Consider the following 21,362-nt stretch of genomic DNA (forward strand, 5'->3'; position numbering starts at 1 on the left):
ATAGCTACAATTGGGGCACACTTTGGGAGGCTCAATACGTTTTTCCACATTTTGCTCTCCATTTTTTAAATCCAGGCAACTTCTCGAATTATAAACCCTTCCAAACCATAACCTATACTTGGCTTTATACAATTTTAGGAACCTTTCAATAGAGAAGCTGCCTTAATATCTAATGAAGCTCTTCATTGCTTAATATCGTTACATTTTTAACACAACATATTCTTCACTTTGAGACACTCTCATTCTATCTGAAATGAGACCGAAATAGACCTATGAATGGACAATGTCGATTTTGTTTCAGAACACATTGTCCACTTCCTGTTGTGCCCCTTTTTTTGTGGTGTAATTGCCATAATTTAGGTTTTTTGATAATTAACCACCTATGTATTATTCGCAAAATATTCACATGGGGCATCCAAAATCCTTTGTAACCCTATAAGTGTCTTATCCAGTAACATGGTGTCGTCTGCATAAGCGAGCCACGTAATATATATATGTTTAACCTATTTTAGGAGGGAAAATGTGGGCACTATCTAATCTTAGGCCCATGTCAGAGAAATATAGAGAAATGCACCAACCTAGCGCACAGGTTTGACTTCGAGAGGCAATGATGCCATTACAATTTGTGTAAGGAAACTCTGAGAATCAAACATTTTGCCAGTTGTCTTCCCTGGCAATGTGAAGTGGAGCGCACATGGGATAGCGTCACACTTTGAGGAAACGTTGCAAACATAGTACGAAGAAAACAGCCACAAACACTGATGAACTGATTTGTCATACTGCACAGTTATACGTAATTGCCTTTTATAACATTGGAGAGTTTCACACGTAATGCGAGCGTTTGAAGGGTTACAAGACTTGATATTAGCGACGGATTTAATTCTAAAGCTTCATTCATTAAGACTACCCACATGCAGTTGCAGGATCAGGCCCTGCCTTGAGAAAGACTGAAGCCGGTCGAAACACGTGTCGGCTAAAATTGGGCCTCTATTGTGAATCAATAAACAGTCATTTGCTTACAAAAGGAGGTCTTACACCATATGTGAATTACTCACTAATTTTCTGGTTTGTGATCCAATGTATTGAATCTTAACAGTTGTACGGCGCATTTCATGAGATTCAATCTTAGTTTTACTGTCCGAGAAATATAGGTTATACGACGTCTGGGCCAGGTGGCATCCTTGCTTTAACCTGTAATTGGTGTGAATGGAATGGCTCAAGGAGCCCTCCTGGTCTAATCTAATCTGAACCTTTGTGTTCTCATAAAACTCACTAATAAAATAGAGTAACATTGGATTAATCAATTTATTCAGTTTTGACCATGAAAGATTGCGATCCACTGTATCAAAAGCCCCCCAATAATCAATAACAGATTAGAGTGATCCTTCAGTGTTATTCAGACACTCTTGAATAAGATACATAATCAATGCCCATAGGTTAGAAATGGCACCCATACCCTTTCCAAAGCCTGATGTTGATTCGAAAACACGCTCTTTTTTTTTTTTATTCTTTCAGTTCCGTCAGCAAAGGTTTAGCAAATATTTTGGAACACACATCAGTCATGGCTAATAACCTGTAATTCACAGGATTGTTCCTTGCACCCTTTTTGAATATAGGTATTCAGATCGATTCTTGCCAGCTCGTAGGGATTACACCATTTACTTTTATGGTCGTAATATTCCCCAGGGGTTTAGCCCAGTAGGATGGATCTTTTGTAGATCGAATTCGGAATCCCATCAGGTCCAGCAGCCCTTCAATTTTATTTCAATATAATCCCATGAATATCACCAGTATCCCATAGGGCTTTCGTATCCAATTGATATTCCAACCGGTATAGAGATCTACTTCCTTATGATACAGTTGACCTATATAAAATTTCCATTGCTGTTCGGAGATGCAGTTGATGTCAGTTTTCGCAGTCTCTTGGGAACCAGAGTTTATTTGAAATAAATTCCAAAACCAGCATGCATCAAAATCCCATGTCAAATTAAAGACTAAAAAACATTTAGCAAAAACAGAGGTCTTGTCTCTTAAAGTTTCCATACCTCGTTTTGAGATTAGCAACACTTTTATTTTATTTTTTCTTTCTTTTTTTGTAAAGGCAATTCCAGCTCATAGTTTATATAATGTTCTTTTTGCTGTCATTATTATTCTATCAAACGTTTTTCCTTCAAATGAGTTTTTAGAAAATGTCTTTGTTGTGCAAACGGTTAGGCCACCAGATCACTGTTCAAATTCTTCGGTCCTAACAATACCCCCTGGCCTGAGATCAGGGGTTGAAAACAAAATATATACATCTTCATATTATTTAGTGGCCAAGCTATCCTATTACCCACCAAATTAATCCTGGTTTGACCAATTGTACCAACTGGGCGGGCTGTATTGAATGTCAGAAATTATTTTTTATTTTCTGTTTTTACCACATGATCACTAACATCTGAATCATCTCTACCATAAGAAGAAATATTGAAATTTTTGACAATATATAGTCAATCCCTGAAGATCTTTTACCCACCAACCATGTGTAGTGTGAGAGGAGCAATCCTCCATATTCATAAACAATTGGAATAAACCATTAATATCAATAAACGATGACCATGGATCATGAGGAATGCAATCCTCTGCAATGCAGTGTATAATCGTGGCACTCTGTATATTTTTAGACCATGTGATATTTTTCTCCCCAGGTATGACATTTTCTCAGCTGTTTGAAAATTAAGATCACCTAGTATCCAAAGCAAGGACTCTGGAGTCTCATCCTTTCATAGATCAGTAGTTCTTTGAAGCTCTTGAATAATCTCCACACATACACATTTTCTGGAGGATTATAGACATTTAAAATAAGAAGCTTCCACTCTTTATCTACGCTCTTGATTTCCAATATACCAGCTAAGATGTTATACAGATCTGAAGCAATGTCATGGATCATACATTTCAAGTTGTTTTGTTTTTTAACTCCCAAAATAGCCATTTTCTGAATAATACAATAACGATCCAATTTAAATTCTTTAATTAGGTATGTTTCGTAGGACGACTACATCATCACTGAGGATGTAATTAAGGCCTTCTTGATTGGATACAAAGGAATGATAATCTCTGGCATTCCAAGACCGTAAATCCAATGTATCTGTACATTGCTTTTTCATCAACATCCTCACAATTATCCATGAAGTTCAATCTCCAACTCTTCTCCTTACTAATTGTAGAGTGTTTGGTTCGTTCTCCTACAATCTGCTTGACTAGATTTAGATTGTCCATATCGGTACCCATCACTCTATTTTTTTAGTTTTGATATCCTTGGATGGATCCTTGGAGGAACTGAAAGTAATTATATCAAAATCATATCTTAATTCAGCAGTCGGCTCCATAAGCCATTGTTCCACAATTGTTGGGGAAACAAGCTTTATATTAGCCCAACTTGTCTTATATGGTGCGTTAGGGATCTTAACCAATAGAATATCTTTGCTTGTGACCATTGATGGATCATGACGCAAAGTGACCTCCTTAGGCTCACAGGTAACTTCTGGTTTATTTATGCTCAGGTTACATTAGGTTATCTTAGTATGAACAGATACTAGCTTCCATCACCCAGGCAGGGACTCTTCAACTGCCTAGGATTAGGACCCACACCACAAGCATTCCCTTACTCGCACACCATTCTGTCTTACATCACATACTTCTACATTCACCCCAAGAACAATACAACAAATCTCCCTTTCTTCAGGATATCCTCACATACCCACAAGCACATCATAACACATCTCCTTTCTTCCCATACTACACACATTCATCACACACATCGCCTTATTTAATGAGGCGCAACACACAGGAGGCCTCCCCCCCCCTTTTAACTCAATCTGTAACATGTCCCCCACTTTCTATTCTTGGCGATAATACATAGCAGCAACTCTTATAATATGGCTGGATTGAACCATGCCACTGGCACACACTTATCGCAGAATGCAAACACACCCCTATCTAACCAGGTTGGTGCAACAATGCATAACCACTCAATTTGTACGAATCCCCCGATCTACTCTGGCTGACGCATACAATTGTCACGAAGGATGATTCCCCCTCAATACTGTGGCTGGGGTGCACCACACCACAAACGCTTTAGCGGAGTGGAATTACACACTCCTATCTACACTGGTTGGAGCACAACACAATTCACAACCACACATACAGCGGAAGGTTTAACCCCTCCCCCCCCCAATCCCTCCGCCTATATCTACCCTGGTTGTGAAACTACTCACAACCACTCTGCCCGGAAGGCTTAACCCCCTTATCCACCCTGGTTGGAACACAACTCCATTCACAACTCTCACTGAGCGGGAGGCCGCTCCACCCCCATATACACAAGCTCATTTAACTATTTACCATGTCAGTACGAGACCCGGAAAATTGAAAATCGAACAATCTTCCATCCATGCTAAATATTAAGCTCTCACATTATCGCACTTAAAATTACGTTTTCATTGCTAAGAGTCCATAATTGTAAAACAACTTCTATAGCTGCAATGCCTCAAACTTATTTCTGAACTGAGATTGCATCTAATTTTTCACAAATGTCCTTACACTCATTACTCTTATTACTTTAACATCTTGTAGTACTGAAGTCTTATCGGTCATGCTGTTTCCAGGCTAACATTCCTACATTTTAAACTAAAACGTATGAGTGCAGTAATGATTATACTTTCACACTCAATGCGGTAACGCACACATGTGCCCTTTTTATACTTACTTCAAAATTGCCAATTCACTTCCTCTATGATATGATAGTTTTATTTATATAGCGCCTATACACGATGTGTTACAAAGCGCTTCAAGGCAAGGGAGGGAACAAGAGAAAATACAATGACATTCTTACAGGCCATGAACAGTAAGGCTGTGAAATTAACTATCGTACTCAGCCTGATGACATTTCAGTGCAAGAGCTAAGACCTAGATAAGGAAGGGGAAGAGTGGGAAGGAAATGGAAACAGACAGGCGACTACCGTACTAGGCTTGATGACATTTTTGGTGAGCCGGAGAAAAACAAGGTGAGGGAGTGGGGTTGCAGAAAGGGAGGGGAGGAACAAAACAAGAGCCCATCGTACTAGGCCCAACTACATTTTAGATAGTGCGGGGAGGGGGGGCACAAGTAAGGGAAGGGCGGAGGAGACAGACGAGGTTGCTATCCTACTAGGTCCAGGGACAATTCTGATAGAGTAAGTGCATAGAAGAACGTAAGGGGAGGAGCTAGAAAAAGGGAGAGCAGGAGAGGGGGCTTGCTAAGTGGGGGAAAAAGAGCAGCAACCTGGAAGGCACCAAATGGGCGGGGCTTGCTAAGGGCTATTACAACTGAATGGCGCTCGTACATATAATACTCATCGGGGATATCTGCCGTGCGTTGGGCCCACCGCTTCAGCTTCCCCCTTAACATGTGTATTCACACACTACCTTAGTTCCTCCTAGTTAGCAAGCAGCAGACAAAAGAAGTTCAATTGGAACTTCGGAAAAAATGTGAGCCGCACAACTTTCTGCTCCTCTGCCTCAAACCATCCAGACCACCTTCTGCTTCCTTACGCAGTCGCACAAAACAAAAGCAGTAATGCAACGTTAACTCTTCTCACGTTGCGATAAGGTTAATTCAATGCGTTCCAAATCTCCTTACGAATGATCAGATGACGATAATCCTCTGCGTTCATCATCGTGCACAACGGAATGTTTGAGGGTGCTGTTTTCTAAACCCCTTCTCGCTACGCAGCTAATCTCGGAACTCCATGTACTGTGAAGTTCCAAACCATCGCCATTCCCCACAGCAGGGAGGATGTCACCACCGCTCCGATGGTCACTGAAGAGGACAGGGCTCCTGCACCGCCAACTGTCCAACAGCCACTGCTGCATGCAGCGTTGAAACAGCACCCCACAGAGCAGACGCTCATTGTTCTTAGTCCAGGAGCACCTGTCCTGCTTGGCATGTAGCCCCGCTCCAAGGCATCCACTCTGCACGCTTCGCATTGCATATGGAAATGGGGCAATCCTTCAGAGACGCAGCAAACTCCAAGTGACTCTCTAATTTGGGAGCCTCCGGACATGCTCCCGCTCAGCCTTCAGTCTTCCCCTGTGTCTCTGGGCACCCTGCGATCTAATCTGATGAAGTAGTCCTCTTACTGGACATCCAGCATCACCGGATGTCTGTCCCAGCACCTTCCACTGCTCACTCCGGATGACTTCACCAGGACCTGGCCTCCTACTGCAGCCAACGTGGGGAACATCACTTAATTGGTCATGGGACTTCTGATCGTCCTCCTCTGCACCCACATCACACTGTGTACTCTTTTTCCCGGCTTCTCATTCTTTGAAGTGCTCCCTTTCTCATGTTCTGGGGCTGTGGGGACTCATGCTTCTTTACCCTTGGGGCTTTCTGCAGCTACCACGCTCTTTGCCCTGGCTGATGGGACTTACTTCTGGGTGCAGTGGTTCCTCTTCTTTTTTGCACCCCCCGCAGCAGACTGGTTACTTTCAACTTCTTTTCTCTGCCACTCAGGTTCTTTTCATGCCTTTTGTGTCGTCCCCAGTGAAACAGTGTCTGCCTTAGGCTCATAGGTAAGTTCTGGTTACTTTATTATATATACTCTGGTTACATTAGGTTATCTTGGTATGAACAGATACTAGGAACAGACACTGGCTCCCATCACCCAGTCGGGGGCTTTCCAACTGCCTAGGCTTAGACCCCTCACCACAAGCATTCCCTCATCTTGTCTATAATCTTGATAGAAGATGTATTCAATTAAAAGTGAGAGAGTACACTTTTTAGGACTATTCCTTTTTTAAATCCTATTAGCTGGGGCTCTAGAACTGACTTCCTCAGCTTCTATGGGCTCCCAGTCTGACAGTTCATGAACTTCAGCGCACTCCCATTGTGGAAGTACCTCTGTAGTTATATTACTTTGGACTAATGTAACTTTGTTTTTTTTTTCTCATTGGTTTTACTATTTAACCATGTGACCATGTGTCAATGTAATCCGATTGTATTTTCTTTTTTTTAACCCATCTTTCCACTTATTTCTTTTCTTCTATAATGCTGATATTTATTAGTTTCATCTTAATTGATCAATCGGAATGCCTTATCCGATTCAACACATCCGATTCTCTTGGTCGATGTATCCGCTGAGGCACCAGAATTTCTATGTCCACCATTATTTGTAGGGGTGATATTCAGATGTTTCTTCTTTTTGTTTACATTTCATATGCTTTGGATGCTAGAAATCGTTGTCTGTTTTAGGGAGGTCGAGGGGGGGGGGTGGGTAATCAAACATCACATTTACCAAAACTCTGGAATCCACTGATGGAGTCGAATCCACCAACTCCTCATCATGTACTGTGAGGATGGAATCGTCTTCATTTATTAGCCTCTCTATAGGTCTATCCGCAGCGCTCTGTATTTCCAGTTCACTGTGGGTATTGGAACCACTAGCGCGCGGTATCGGATTAACCTTTGTATTAGTACTATCTAGCACCACATCCACAAGCAGTGTTAGTCCCTCCTTAATAATTTTTTGTTCATTAAATAGATTATTGCATAATGTAAATGGTGCTTTTGGAATCATTGGATGATCCAGCTCATATGTCATCCTCGGAATAATCGGAGGATGAGTGAATTCTGCCTCGCCAGGGCTGGGCTGTGGGTGCAATCGTAGCCAGGTCAGGAGTTCTCAAGGTTAGTTTGAGGAATATTATGCTGACTTTTCACATAATCTTCAGCATCATTATTTGTACCATGTACCTCGATCAATTAGTATCCCATAGGTTCAAGCACATATTTGAGAGAGTTGTTGTCTATAGGGTCCACCTCTAAGGAGTCCTCCATCATCCTAGAAACATTTTGGACGGCAACCTGGGGCAGGTTACCAAGCAAAGGTGCGACCTGCTTTTATAATTGTAGTGATTTTTTTTTTTCTTCTTGTCCCAGCTTGAATAACACTATTCTCTGCACCCTTCATCAATTTTGAATTGATTTTTGTATGGTTATTGATAGGTTGTTTATAATTTTCCTTCCTTTTTCAGATGTACTACCTCGGGGAAAGTCTCCAAAGTCATTCTGACGGCACTTCTTAATTGGTACTTCTTACAAATCAGGGGCATTCTCCAATTCTTATTTGGTCAAAGACCAGAGGAATATTTCAGTCAATTCAAGCTGCACCTGTAGTTGAGAATATACTACATCAAACAATACAAAAATATATGCAATGAAATAAAAAAAACATATAACAATCAGTTTAAATGTCTTCACCTTGTACACATGACCAACTACCCATCTGTATGTAACAGTTGTATAACCAAAGCTAAGTAAAAACTGTTTATAATCTACCCAATAGATGGCACCACCCACACAAACTATTCTGGAGAAACGGGTCAGTATTCAGATGCGGTGGATGATATTGGTTCCCTGACCGCTCTGAGACCTAAATGCCTGGCCAGTGGCGTTAAACTGTCTGAGTGTCTGGGCATACCATATATTTCCTTATCAGCTCTCGGAGAAAGGGTTTTCCTAGAGTGTGCTGCGTGGAAATACAGACACAAATAGCAGCTAGTAGTTTTAGATCAAGAAGGTCATATATAGTAGCCCAGCACTAAGCATTCAAGGCCCACCACCAAAAAAAGTGAAACAGTTGGAGCACTCCTTGGTACGCATGCCCGGTTGTTTAAATCCTCTTTTCGCGGGCTGGTGGCAGGCTAAAACCTGTGCCGAGTAGATGATGTATATACAGCAGAATAATCCATCTATGAAGAATCGAAATTGTATCAGTTCATGTAAAGGCTTCCAAGAAGTCTGTCACTGTAAATGGTCATTGCCCGAATACCTGCTCCACTATGCAAGTTCAAACGCTGTTTAAACACCACATTGCTTGATCAACAGCGAAACAGCACTCGTAGGATCACTCATTGGTGCACTCCTAAATGGTAGACTCTGGGAAAGGGGATGCAAAGCAGTGTTAGTTAACTACATTTTACTTTCGTCTACTTCTGACGTTGTGGGGAATATGAACAGGTGTATAGTTCTAGAATATCTTAATTATTGAAAAGGGATGAAGACCTGATCCTTCAGAACTGTTATTTGGCACATCCATGTGATATGATCCCAGAAGCACGCAGCCACACTTCACGAAAATAATTTGGTAAAAACGATGTTCGGACAGAAGTCGCCCCTCCCAGCTCTGATACGGGGTGGCACCTCTGCAAACCCTAGTCTTGTTGCCTCACTCAAACCCCACAGCCCAAATCCCTCTTCTCAATCAGAGGACACCCCTGCAGCCCCTGGTCTCACTCTGGACCCCATCCAATTGCTTAGCAGCTCTCCACCCCTGTGCCCATGCTACACCTGCTATGCTTGTCCACTAACCCCAAATCCCCCCCCCCACCCCTCCTCTCCTTGTCTACTTCTTGCCTGTTCCACACACTGCTGATTCTGTGGAGCCGTGTGAGATTTCAGGCATGCACAGTTCCTAACAGAATGATCTTCCAGAAAGGCTGCTTGTTGGGAATTGCTTTCAGTCAAAGTGGGCAGCTGCAATTTGTGATTAGCTTCACTGCACCCTTGGAATTGCAGTCTTGGTGTGCGGGAGGGGAGAAAGATGAGGAAATAACACAGCTCAGCTCGCCTGAAGTTGCCGGACACTGATCTTCTTGTAAAGTACTGTTTTGGAGGTGCTGAGAAACTCCTGAAATGGGCAACTCTTAGTGTAATACATAGTAAGCTTTATCAACATACCTTCTGTCTGCATACATACACAGGGTACTAATGGGTTTTATTTGCTCCCCCTTAAGGTATCAAAAGGCTGCAGAGGATGCCAATACAGACAAGAAGAAAGCAGTAAGTGTTGATTCCTTGCATGCAGTGTGCTGAGAGATCATGCCATGTACTTGTATCCCCAGTTTATGGTGGTGCAGCAGATTGCATCACTTTGTGTTTCTTTAATATTTGAGAGATTTTCAAACCCATGGTTACACTGTGCTGTGAAGACCTACTGTATGGTCTGCGGATGTATGCTGGATTGCAGGTTGGTGTTTCTAGTATTTCTTGCGATGGTACCATGACGGTACAAAATGATGGTGGTTCTGTCATACTGTGGTTCCCCCATCTGAGCACAGAGTAGGCTCTACTGGTGTCTACTGGTGATCCACTGTGTTGGAATATGGAAAGAATGGTGGTATCCTGAGATTGGAGTTTATAATCAGGTACTTCCCTATTTTTGTGGTTGGGGACCAGTACAATTGCGGGAAGAAAGCAGAACATGTACATCAATAAGGTGGACTGGTTACCCCGCCCTGTGTCCACTTGAACAACACCACTTCTACTTGTGAACTTATAATTTTTCACTTTGTAGTAACAAAACACATTAATTCTAAAAGAAAATGCAGAAACAGAGTGAGTCAAAAGAACAGATACAGGCTGCATTCCTGATCGGGCTACAACACTTTGCAATAAAGTGGATAAATAGTGAGAATTAACGCGACACAAAGAATCTAAACAGTGTGGACAACAGATCAACATCCTGGTCGAGATGCAATGTGCAAGACCAGATAAACATTAAAGAAGAGATCTGTCCCGTCGCGGCTGAAGTAGTAAATGCCTTGACCTACTAGCCCGAGTCCAAGCACACTAAAAATCTGTGTTCAATGAATCCAAAAAGATGAATCCAATCGGTCCAGTGATTTAGTCACATATAAGGAATAATCACATCCTGAAGAAGGCCTAAAAACATTGTCAATAAGTGTTAGATAACGCCCAATAGACCTATAGACCTGAGGCTGAAACATATGTAGACCATCTGTAAGGTCCGAATGGAGTGCCTTATTATGTTGGAGGCCACATCCTAATGGTCTTCCATACACGAAAAATTGACTGACTTGTTGATTTTTTTTGTTCTCTAGGCCACTATTTTGAAAACTGTCTTTGAAGAAGGTGTTGTTACCTGCAAGTGGTGGTGTTCAAGTGGACAGAGGGAGGGGTAACCAGTCCTCCTTGTTGATGTACAGGTATCCTGAGATTGCCAAAATGATCTAGCTTTCTTAATTCTAGCAATTGTACTAAAGGCTTCCATTTCTTTACATGGAGATGGGAGCATATGCAAGGCCACAGACAGGAGGAATGGATTGGGTGTATGGGTTCTGGGGGAACTGCATGAGGCTGTGGCCCTGTGTGGATGAAATGTGGCCAGGAACACTTTAAGGAGTCTGGCCGCTGACTGGAGTTTGGTGCTTGGCCTCTGTGTGACAGGCGTGTGGGGTGCATGGGGGTTTGCGAGGATAAAATGTGTTTGCATTTGTGGGCTCTTGGGTTGGAGGGAGGACCCTTGACAGAATCCAATCCAATGAAAAGGACCCGTGTCTTTTCTGCCTTAACTATAGACGGATGAATCCCTTTCAGGAAGCACTGCTACAGTTTGAAAGTTTGGGAGGGCGGGGTAGTCTACGTTTATCTGTGTACACAAAGGAATGCATTAATTCCTACCCCAAAAAATCAACCAGTGAAGGAATCTTTTGCACATTAGGTAGCCGTCATTGACACTTTGAGCCTTTGTTACTCCACTTTGGCAAGTCAATTCCACCTTCTTGAGTGATCTATGAATTGGCTATGGTACCACCGGAAGCAGCCTGTCTTGGGGTGGAGCAAGAACAGATGGCAGCTGATCTTCCTTCACACTCGCATAGATTTATTTTGGGCTTCCCTGATAATACTATTGTGTAGCATGTGCCGCTCCATTCGGGAGTAAGTTTGTTTGAAAAAATGCGGTAAAAGATTAATACAAGCACTATTTTTGATTGACTCACCGGCATTCAAATATATTTTATTAGCACATCAATAAATTGCCCTTTCATTTGTATATTTTGATACTTGTAAAATATGCTTCTCAGTCTTTCATTCGCATATTTTGATTAATGTTATGCCGTTTGTTGATTCTTGGCTTTGTCCCTAAATGTCATCACAATGTACATCCTCCCAATTGGGATTTCACCCAAAAAAGTATACATTCCATTTATTCTGTTTTTGTCTTCAAGTCACAACATTGGTCTATTTGACCATTGGTCAGATTAAAGAAATGTCCCTTTTTTGAATTACCGGGATGAAGTGTCCGCACACGTTTCGCTCCTTGTGGAGCTTTTGATAAGATTTGGTGGTTATAATGTATAATTTCTTAGGAGTCATTTATGGAAAACAATACTTTCCAGCCAAGGGGTTTTCAGTGTACTTGCCCTATCCTTTTCAGGTGAGCACTTGTCCCCTTCAGATTTATTTGACAAACTGTAACCGGTCATCTAATCTTAATCCCAAAAAGGCTAGGGCCAGTGCACTGAAATCCACTTGGCCAGAAAGTATTTTTCTAGTAATGACTGATGAGCTAAAGTATACAATAGCTAAATCCATTGCACTACTATGTTCACGAGCAAAATGATTACATATAACGTGTCTTTCCCAATGGTAATCAATATTGCACGGTCTCTGGTGGTATGTAGGTCTATTGCTCAATGAACCTCTTGTCAAATTGTTGTGGCTCGAATTTCCCCCAAAAAATGTAGATGGTGAATTGGGGTTAGGCAGTGTTGGTGGGGGGGTAGTGACAGTGGAGAGGAGTGCAGGGTTCTCACCACCTCCACCCAATCCCTCCTGCCCACATCCCCACCAATCTGCCTTTCCGTTCTGGGGTTCTAAATGTGTTTTTTTTTTTTTTAAATATGAGCAATAGACATACATCCTTCCTGGTGGGTCTACTTCGATTGTAGTGCTTTAAAGTGGGAGAAATCGGCACAAAGCACCATAGCAGTACACATTCTGTGACGTACAGAGAAGGATGTGCAGTGAACACATGAGCCCATGTTTGTGCACAAAGTGGTTTAACACACAAGGCACTCTTCTGAAACGAGTCCTCGAGCAACCGGTTACCATGATTGAGTGATGGGTGGTGTGTAGTAGTACCGTTTCCTGTCCTTCAATAAAAGTACTAATGTAAAACATTTCCATTAGGCTGTGCCTTCCCAAAGCCTTCCTCTCTTTATTCCCTGAGCCAGATCAAAACCTGAAAGCCAAAAGGGCTTGCGTGAGTAGAAGTGGCAGAGAAGACGTGTCTGGGGATGAAACTGGATACCTTCACATAAGACGTCCCTTTCCTAATACAGGCATGGTCCTTGCACCGTCATCTGTGAATGCCATCTTTCTGATATTTTCCGGATCTGCCATTGTGTTTTACATACATGCTATGTTTCATGGGGTGTTACTATGTAAACACGTGTGGCATCTTTTTAAATTCTAAATCCAATTCTCTTTAAATGCAGGTCGCTAGATGGTCTTGTGGGAGTAGCCGGTTTCGGAATGGTCATATTTCGCAGTGTAGCAGTCAAAGTCCACCATGGCACAACCTTTTACCTAGAAGGGATGTAGTGGGTGTTTAGGGGGGGACAACACCTTTTTATCTTTAGTTATTTAGATACCCTTCGGAAGCTAAGAAGCCTTGGTTTTCGGATGAGTTGAAGAGACTATGAGCAAAAAAACGGCAGGCCGAGCAAAAGTGGAGGAAAACCTACTTTGCTGGTGCAAACTGGCTTTCTCCTCGATATGTAGTATCTACCATCTGGCTATTCAATCAGCTAAAAGTACCTATTATACGGGCAAAATTGAGAGTGCTATTAACCAACCTCGGGAACTATTCTCTGCTTCTCTCTCCTCCATCACCCCCCCCCCCCCCCACCCCTGGATTCCACTCCGCAGGCTGACCCCTCTCAGGCGTTCTGTGAGGCTCTGGCTGCCTTCTTTATTGATAAAGTAAATGTAATACGTGATAAGATTGTCTTATTTGCCTTTCCTGCCCCTGAGCAACAAACCTTGCAGCGGGCCTCGAATCACACCTCGTCAACTTCTCCCACCTTCTCAGTTGAGGAGGTAGAGCGTGCAGTCAGCAAACTTAAATCTGCTTCCCCCTCTGATGCCATTCCTCTGAAGATTTTGAAAGCTATCTCCCCTCACATATCTACTTGGCTGACGAGGCGGTTAACGACACCTGCGGATCCGCCTCGATTGTGCTGGAGCTTTAGCAGGCAGTCGTTATTTCACTCTTGAAGAAGCCCTCATTAGATTCCATATCCCTGGCTAACTTCAGACCTTTTTCCTTACTCCCATTCTGTATGAAGTTGTTGAAATCCCTTGTATCCCCTCTGTTCATGTCTTTTCTTGAGTCTTCGTCTTTCCTCCACTCCTGTCAGTCAGGGTTCCATCCAGGTCAGTGGACATAGTGTTCTGATTTCTGTGTATGACTTCTGTGTATGACGACCTCTGTCGATTGGCTGATGAGGGTGGAACAGGCGTTCTTATTTTATTAGATCTTTCGGCCGCATAACTTACCGTAGACCATCGGGTGCTACTGGATCGTCTGACTGTGGCTGGGCTGTCCGGCCAGGTCTTGACATGGTTTGCCTTTTTCTTGGCTGATCGCAGTCAAATACTGACTCTTGCCTCTTTTTTTCAGCAGCTACGATGCTGCTTTGCTGGGTCCCCCAGGGATCGGCCTTGTTCAACATCTATATTCAGCGTATTGTTTTGCTCATCCGCTCCTTTGGCTTCAGGTGTTACTCCTATGCTGATTATGCCCAGATCATCATCCGGCTGGAATCTTCCCAGCCGGATCTCGCATCTCAGCTTAGGAGTTGCCTGGCAGCCGTGAGTGGGTGGATGGGCAGCAATTGGCTGAAATTGAACGGGGACAAGACCGAAGTCCTATTGCTGCAGCCTGCTGTTTTGCGAGTAAAAGCTTGTGGGGGCAATTTGTCGGTACGGGCATGATTTTGCTGTCTTTGGTTACATGGAATGCGTTGGGTCGCCAAACATGGGTGCAATTTAGAGATTCAAGGCAGGCGGTCCGTGGGTCGCATCCTTTTGCAATAATGCTATGGGCACAGGCATGGTTGGGGAATATAGGAGTATACAGGGTTGGGCGATTGTCTGAGGTGCTGTGGAGTGCAAGATGTTAAGTCACTGGGAAGTGTGCAGGCTGCGACATGATGTTCTTGTATGTTGTGCAATAGTACATTATGAACTAATTAAGAACCGCTGGTGTCTTGGGCCCACGTATTGGGCGAGTAATGGTGAAATGGAAGCCACTAAGTGTAGTGGCGGATCCGTAAAGCGGTACTGGGAGTGGGGTGGGTTAGTAAGCACCTTTTTGTGATTGCCAGCCAATATCGCAGTGTGGTCTGCATTCGGTTGCTTAGATCAATGTGGTGAACAGTGCCTTGTAGGAGGTCCTGCAAAGATGCAGGATGCGGGGGTCTGGCAGCGGGGGTGGAGGAACGCATCCAGACGGGGGCTGCGTCTGGGATCACTCCTCCAATTACAAACCGTGTTTATGGTCCTGCCAAGGGTTAAATCGGTAGCTTTGGGAAATTAGTGGTCAATTGACAGTACCTGGTTGCTTGGTCGCCACCCTGCTTAGTTTGCTTCTCTAACAGTTGGTACAGCAGTTAGTGGTCTGTGTCACGTATGTCTATGATATGGGCGGGGTTGTTTCGATAATTAGTTGATTTTAAATGATGTGTGACCACTTGCATGACGATAGGGCCGGAGTATGTTAGCGAATAAGAGCTGGTGAGGCATATGTATATCGGGAAGGTTACGAATCAGCCAACTTTGGTCACCTGGAATGCCATTTGGCACATGGAATGCATTAGCTCGCCATAAAAGGGTGCAGTTTCGAAATTTAAGCACATGCGGTATGCGTGTAGGGAACAATGGTTAACGGGCTCGGGAGAGAGCGGGGCGGGTTGGGGTCATGTCTGCAGTGGGAGCGGCGGTGTGAAATGTAAATCGGCCTCTGGGCCAAGTGATTGGTCAGTGCGGGGATCTTACCGCCTTCACGTTGGCGCTTGACGTTACCTTCTTTGTGGGTTTAAAATGCCCAATTCGGTAGCACAAGGCGGTCTACGTGCCGTTGAATTAATCAAGCAATGAAAAACGACAGGGGTGGCTGGAGCAGTGAAACTGAGGCCTGCAAGCGGACTGCATGCCAGTTGTTTACAGAAGTAGCATTTTCTGTAAAGTCGTGAATTGATGCGATTCATGGATGATGGTTTGCGGGCCGCTTTTTTGAAGGTGAGGGATGGGTCGCCTTTTTGGAGGCGTGGGGTGGCCCACTTCTTATTTTTTTTGAGTGTCCGTGCCTATTTCTTGTCCAAGTCCGACCCTGCTTCCATGAATAGGATCTAGGTGTGCCGCTTGCCGTGCAGTGCTTGAACTTGCAAGGTCGAATAGCTAGTAATTATTTCACTCCAAGGAACTACAAAAAAGCATTGTCTTGGGCTTCACCGTTTGGCGGTGTTCCGTGTTCAGATAATTTAGTTTATAGATTACCTTGCTGGAATAGTTGAAGTCTCTAATTTCAGGTGACGTTTGCATATCCTATATAAAGGTTTATATTCTAAATAACCCCAGAATGCTCTTGTTTCCATGTGAGACTGTCCTTCAGAAAGCAGAGCGAAAGCTAAGAGGAGTTGAATTTCAAAAAGTAAGGCTGCTGCAACTCTTTCCCCCTGGGCATGTTGGTGGATGAGAGTAGTGGGATGGTGGCTGGGAGGGGTGGTTTAAACCTTCCAAAAGTTAGAGGGTTGAGCCCTCTACTATGGGCGGAAGCAAATGGAGCATATTCTAGTCTATAGTGCTACATTTGGAAGAATAGATGATATTGAAAATAGCAGGGCCAGGAAGCTCCAGTTGTTGGCCCCTGAGGTGGCTCTGGTCCCTCATTTAGGGCACAAATGCTGCCGCAGCCAATAACGTCCTTGTGAACAGAAAATCCTCTTGCACTTATTGGCAGGAGGTTCATACCATGGCAAATGGTTGCATAGATGGTCCTAAAAAATTATGTATTTCTGTTTCTTCATACAATTAACACAATTTGATACAGATTTCCGTTGCATCGCATGTGTTTTTTGTGTATAGTCATCCATGCTGTCTTTAAGGAAAATGCTATCGTTTGAGTCCTATAAACATTGTGGGAAAATGTATTAGGTTGAGCTCTTTTCTGCTTCTTGTAGCCAGACGTCTAGAAGTGGTGAGATTTAAAACCAAATATAGCTCCTAATCCCATGTAATTCCTTAAAGCTCTGTACGTTAATAGTCGTCGTTTGCTGGACGTGTTGACTCCGCGAGGAATGAGCAGAGCAGTCATGCAAAGACACTGTCAGGTACTTTTTGTGTTCTGTGAGCGTGGCAGTGTGCGGAGACTGATGCAGAAGTAGTTCTTACGAGACTGCACTCGGCTGTGGATACAGCGTACAGTACTTTTTCTTTGTGAGATCAGCTTCCATCCATAAACGGTGCATCAATTTCCTTTCGGGTCTTTGCTGTCCCTTTTGTTTTTCTTTTTAAGTGGGGTGGGGGATAGGTTTATTTTTAAAATGTATTTCGGTTGGCGTCTGCTCTGATTTGTTGCCTCAACACGTTTACTGAATTAACTCTGCTGCCTCAGCAGTGCTATGCTCCTGGACCTGCAGCCTCTGCCTTTGCATGCATTCTTCTGGGGCCATTGCATTATTATTTATTTTAGCTTAGGCCATTAGGTGGCACCATACGCCGGAACTATTGCATAAGGGTCGGAGGGGGAAATGGCGTATAAGGAGGGGCACATAGCTTTTAGGCGTTTGGTTGTTTGCCCACCCATTGACTGCCCCTGACTCTGCTAACCCCGAAGGACATTAAAACCCAGTTCCTGCCTCTCCCAAAACCCCACCTCGTTGTAACTCTTTGAGCTCGCTTCACCATCAAAAGTTGCACTCGAAGTGCCTGTCAGTGTATTTTCAAAGCAGTCTTCTGAGAATTGAGGACTTAATTGGAGCTGTAAACTCGCTACTAGTCTAATAAAAATGTATTAACCAGCTTTCGTCAGCCCCTCTATAAGCACTAGGAGTGTCCTTCACTGAAGTCCTGTTGGCTTTTGCTAGGCACTGCTATTAGATGCCCATGTACTTGTACTTGCTAACATGAATGGTCCGTTAATACCCCTATCGCAGTGTCTGGCAAGTGACTTTCCCATGCCTACACACAAGCCCAAACCGTTGGCATTGGCAATGCTGGTTGTGCTTGTGGCGATTTGCACTGTGGCTTCCACTTGATCTTCAGCTCTCCTGTGAAGATCACTTTTCCTTGATGCTCTTACAGAAATGCCTTCTCATTCCTTTACTCCTTTTGCATGTTCTGCTTTTTTTTGTGCCGTCGTGTAATGATAATGCTCAGACAACATTATTTCTTACTCTGCCTGCACATTCTTTGAGGTTTGCCATGAGAAACCTTTGCTGGGTTGTAATTGTTTTCCGCCTTGGCAACACCATTTTAGCACGCAAGTTGCTTTTGTCTCGCCTCTGTTTTTAATTCTTACTACTATATTAATATTGGACAGAAATGTCTGTTGTATTCCACATAGTCTGGTGGTTCCATGTCTTTAGCGAAGCGTTTTTGCCAGCCAGTCCTTGCATCAGCGCATTACCTTCTCAGACCTTTACATCATTGGGGCTCTTGTGCCCCACTAATGCCACTTCGAAGGAGTGGGTGGGTTCTTCAGCTCCTAACCCCATTGGCTTACCCCTTCCTCCCCCATGGACAGACTTCCAGTGTGCACACACATCCACTCCCTCTGATCTGGAAGTGGGGCGGGGGGGCTATCCTGCCTGCTGCTCCATTCCTCCTCACCCCCAACACTGTACCTCGCTATACTCTTCTCTCCGAATTCTCTTACTTGGCCGTTGGGCCACTTCCTGCTTCCGCTCTTTATACTGCCCTCTCTGCCTCCCTTTGGCCAAGGAATGCGATGCAACAGCGCAGTGAAGACTTAGCTCAAATGCTGTGACTCTGCTACACAAACGTTTTCTTTTTGTTTTTGTTGGGCCGAGTTGTGGGTTGAGTGTTTCGATTATCAAGAATAGGAGCTTTTGCTTCTGGATAATCTGGAAAGAAATGTAAACTAACACCCTGTTAAACAGCTTGATGATAAATAGCAACACTAAATGGAACTTTTGCACCCAATGTCCAGTCCACCCTTCGACACTTCACTTTCCTCAATGAATTGTGCGTGGTGTGAGTGAAAGCAGTTAAGCAGACAAACAAATGTCTGCATTGAGGGGGGGGGGTAACCTCCGCCTCAATTGTGGGTTGGTGCGATCTCTCCTTGGTGGAGGGCACACCTCTACAGGGCTCTGGCATGGCTCCCCTGCCAACTGTGCTTTTCCTGACTTGTTGGGCGTGGGGAAACCCGAACGCAGCAGAGGTTTAAAGGAAGCATAGGGCAGTTGGTAGGCATCTCCAGTGCTTTGCAAAAATGTTGGTGCCATGCTTTAATAATACAATTATTCTCCTCCCACCCTCTGCTGTGAAAGACCTTTCAAGATGGGTCCACAGAGTTAACCTGTACTTGGCTTCCGGTGGTCTGTTGTCATGAAAGTTGTCTCTGTCGTGGTGAAGGGGAATCTCAACCAGTGTAGTGTGAAGCATGAGAACTGGCTGAGCCCATGGAGATCGGGGGGGCAACTAGACCAGCTCAAATTGGATAGGGAGCTTGGCAGTATGGCGCAGAAGGGTGCTGAGCAAGATCGTGTGGTCTGGAGAGAGCATTGTTGGGTAGCGTCCTGGTGGCATCCGGTAGATGGCATTAGGCTTGCGTACTGTGGTGGAGCGAGTTCAGAATGTTGTGGGTGGGTCTCTCAACCCTGTGTTCCTCCCTGTGGCTCCAGTGACAATACCACCTTGCACCCCCATCTATTGAAGTGGCAATGGTGTACCTCGCTTGGAGGGGATGCTATAATGCCTAGAGAAGTCTTGCTGAAAAAAGTCAGACACGGTCAAGATAAAAGATTCACAAGGAAAAGAGCAGTCACCTTGTGAGTGGATACTGTTAGCCACTGAATCCCCTGAATGTGAATGTGGATTATGCCACATGTATGGAGACCAAACTATTCATGGTAGGTATCTCCTGGGGGCCGGGGTAGTGTCACTACAGGATCAGTGCCACTTACTGGCCCCTAAATGAACACCTAGCTAGTGTCCAAATCACTTCAGAGTGCCAACATCTATGTCAAGACGGGAGGTGAGCATTATGCTTTACTTTCCTTTAATACTGCAACTCGCAGCATTTCACATTTTAAACTTTTTGTTTTCCCTTTTGTTTTCGTCAAACAAAAAGGTCCGAGTTCTGATAAAACTAGAAGTCCCCATGAGCCTCTAATTCAGAGTAGTCCTGAGGCTCTCTGTCCACCTACAAGTGCCTAGGACCCTCTATGCTGCTTCCTGCCTGGGTCCATTCCTCCTTTCTTTTCGCTGCAGCCCACGTTAAAAGTACAGGAGAATTCCACCAGGCATATTTACATTCGTTCCATTTGATAGTGAAAGGATTTCTTCATAGTAGTGTATTGGTTTAACATTGTCAAATGTTACCTCATAACACACAATTTTTTATTTTTAAGGTGTCATACTTGTCATCCGCCGGCCTAGCTTGCCGGTTTTCTTCATAAGCCAGTGGCTTATAGAGGTCCATTGAGATAAACGGTCAAGCCATCCAGAAAGACTGTTCCATGAGGAAGTCCACAGCTAGAGGCTGCCCAATATCTTCGACAAGAAGCTGAGGCGGGTGGGGGTGCTGCCGAGTAGTGAAGGATGTGGACCTAAAATCCCGGTGCTCCGTGTGGCTGAAAATATCCTGTGTAATATCATGTATAATATCCTGATTGAAGAGTACAACTCAAGGTGCAAATCCCATATTTGTGCCGCGGAAGATGACGGCAACCACCAGCTTTATTCCTGCCCCAGAATTGTGGCTGGGAAAGGAGTGAATGAGGTGTTGCGGCCGACTGGGGTCTAGAGGCCTGAAGCATGTGAACCGGGAGCATTGGAGTTCCTCTGAGGGGGATGTGAACCCATGGTGCAGCCACTGGTAGCGTTAGAAAGAAATGGGAGTGGTCGGTGGGTCGGGCAGCCTGTTGGAGGAAGCTGGTGGGGTGCTGTGAAGGGGAGAGAAGAGTGCTCCCGGAGCCTGGCGGCTCAGATCTGCGGCATGGGCAGCAACATTGAAGAGGATCGCCCTGGTAGAAGCGGGCTCTGGAGGTGCAGGATACAAGGAAAGCAACTGTGCAGATGGCGGCTGCTGCACCTGGAGAGTCCCCCCCCCCCCTTACCCACCCCTTTGCAGGGGGTCGGGTCCCCTAGTGAGGGGACACCTGACTGGAGTGGAACGCAGCCTCAGGGCAGCAAGGAGGCGAGGCAGAGTGCCCTGGCCCCAGCAGCCCTTGTGGCAGCATGGAGAACAGCAGCACAGAGGTTGCAGGGGGCCCTGCACAGGCCTCCC

General features: G+C 44.5%; 1 protein-coding gene across 4 annotated transcripts in view; it reads left to right on the forward strand.

Annotated features, from left to right (window-relative positions):
• Nucleotides 1-21,362, forward strand: part of LIMA1 (LIM domain and actin binding 1) — a 513,666-nt gene that overhangs the window by 118,725 nt on the left and 373,579 nt on the right. For 3 of the 4 annotated variants that reach the window (XM_069653458.1, XM_069653461.1, XM_069653459.1), the window contains exon 3: nucleotides 9,814-9,859. In XM_069653458.1, the coding sequence (XP_069509559.1) occupies nucleotides 9,814-9,859 (46 nt within the window). Of the gene's footprint in view, nucleotides 1-9,813; nucleotides 9,860-17,169; nucleotides 17,218-21,362 lie in introns of those variants that run through there. The other variant, XM_069653460.1, reaches the window with a different exon arrangement.

This window comes from Ambystoma mexicanum, chromosome 3q, assembly GCF_040938575.1.
Source record: "Ambystoma mexicanum isolate Mex_15411 chromosome 3q, UKY_AmexF1_1, whole genome shotgun sequence".
Lineage (NCBI taxonomy): Eukaryota > Metazoa > Chordata > Amphibia > Caudata > Ambystomatidae > Ambystoma > Ambystoma mexicanum.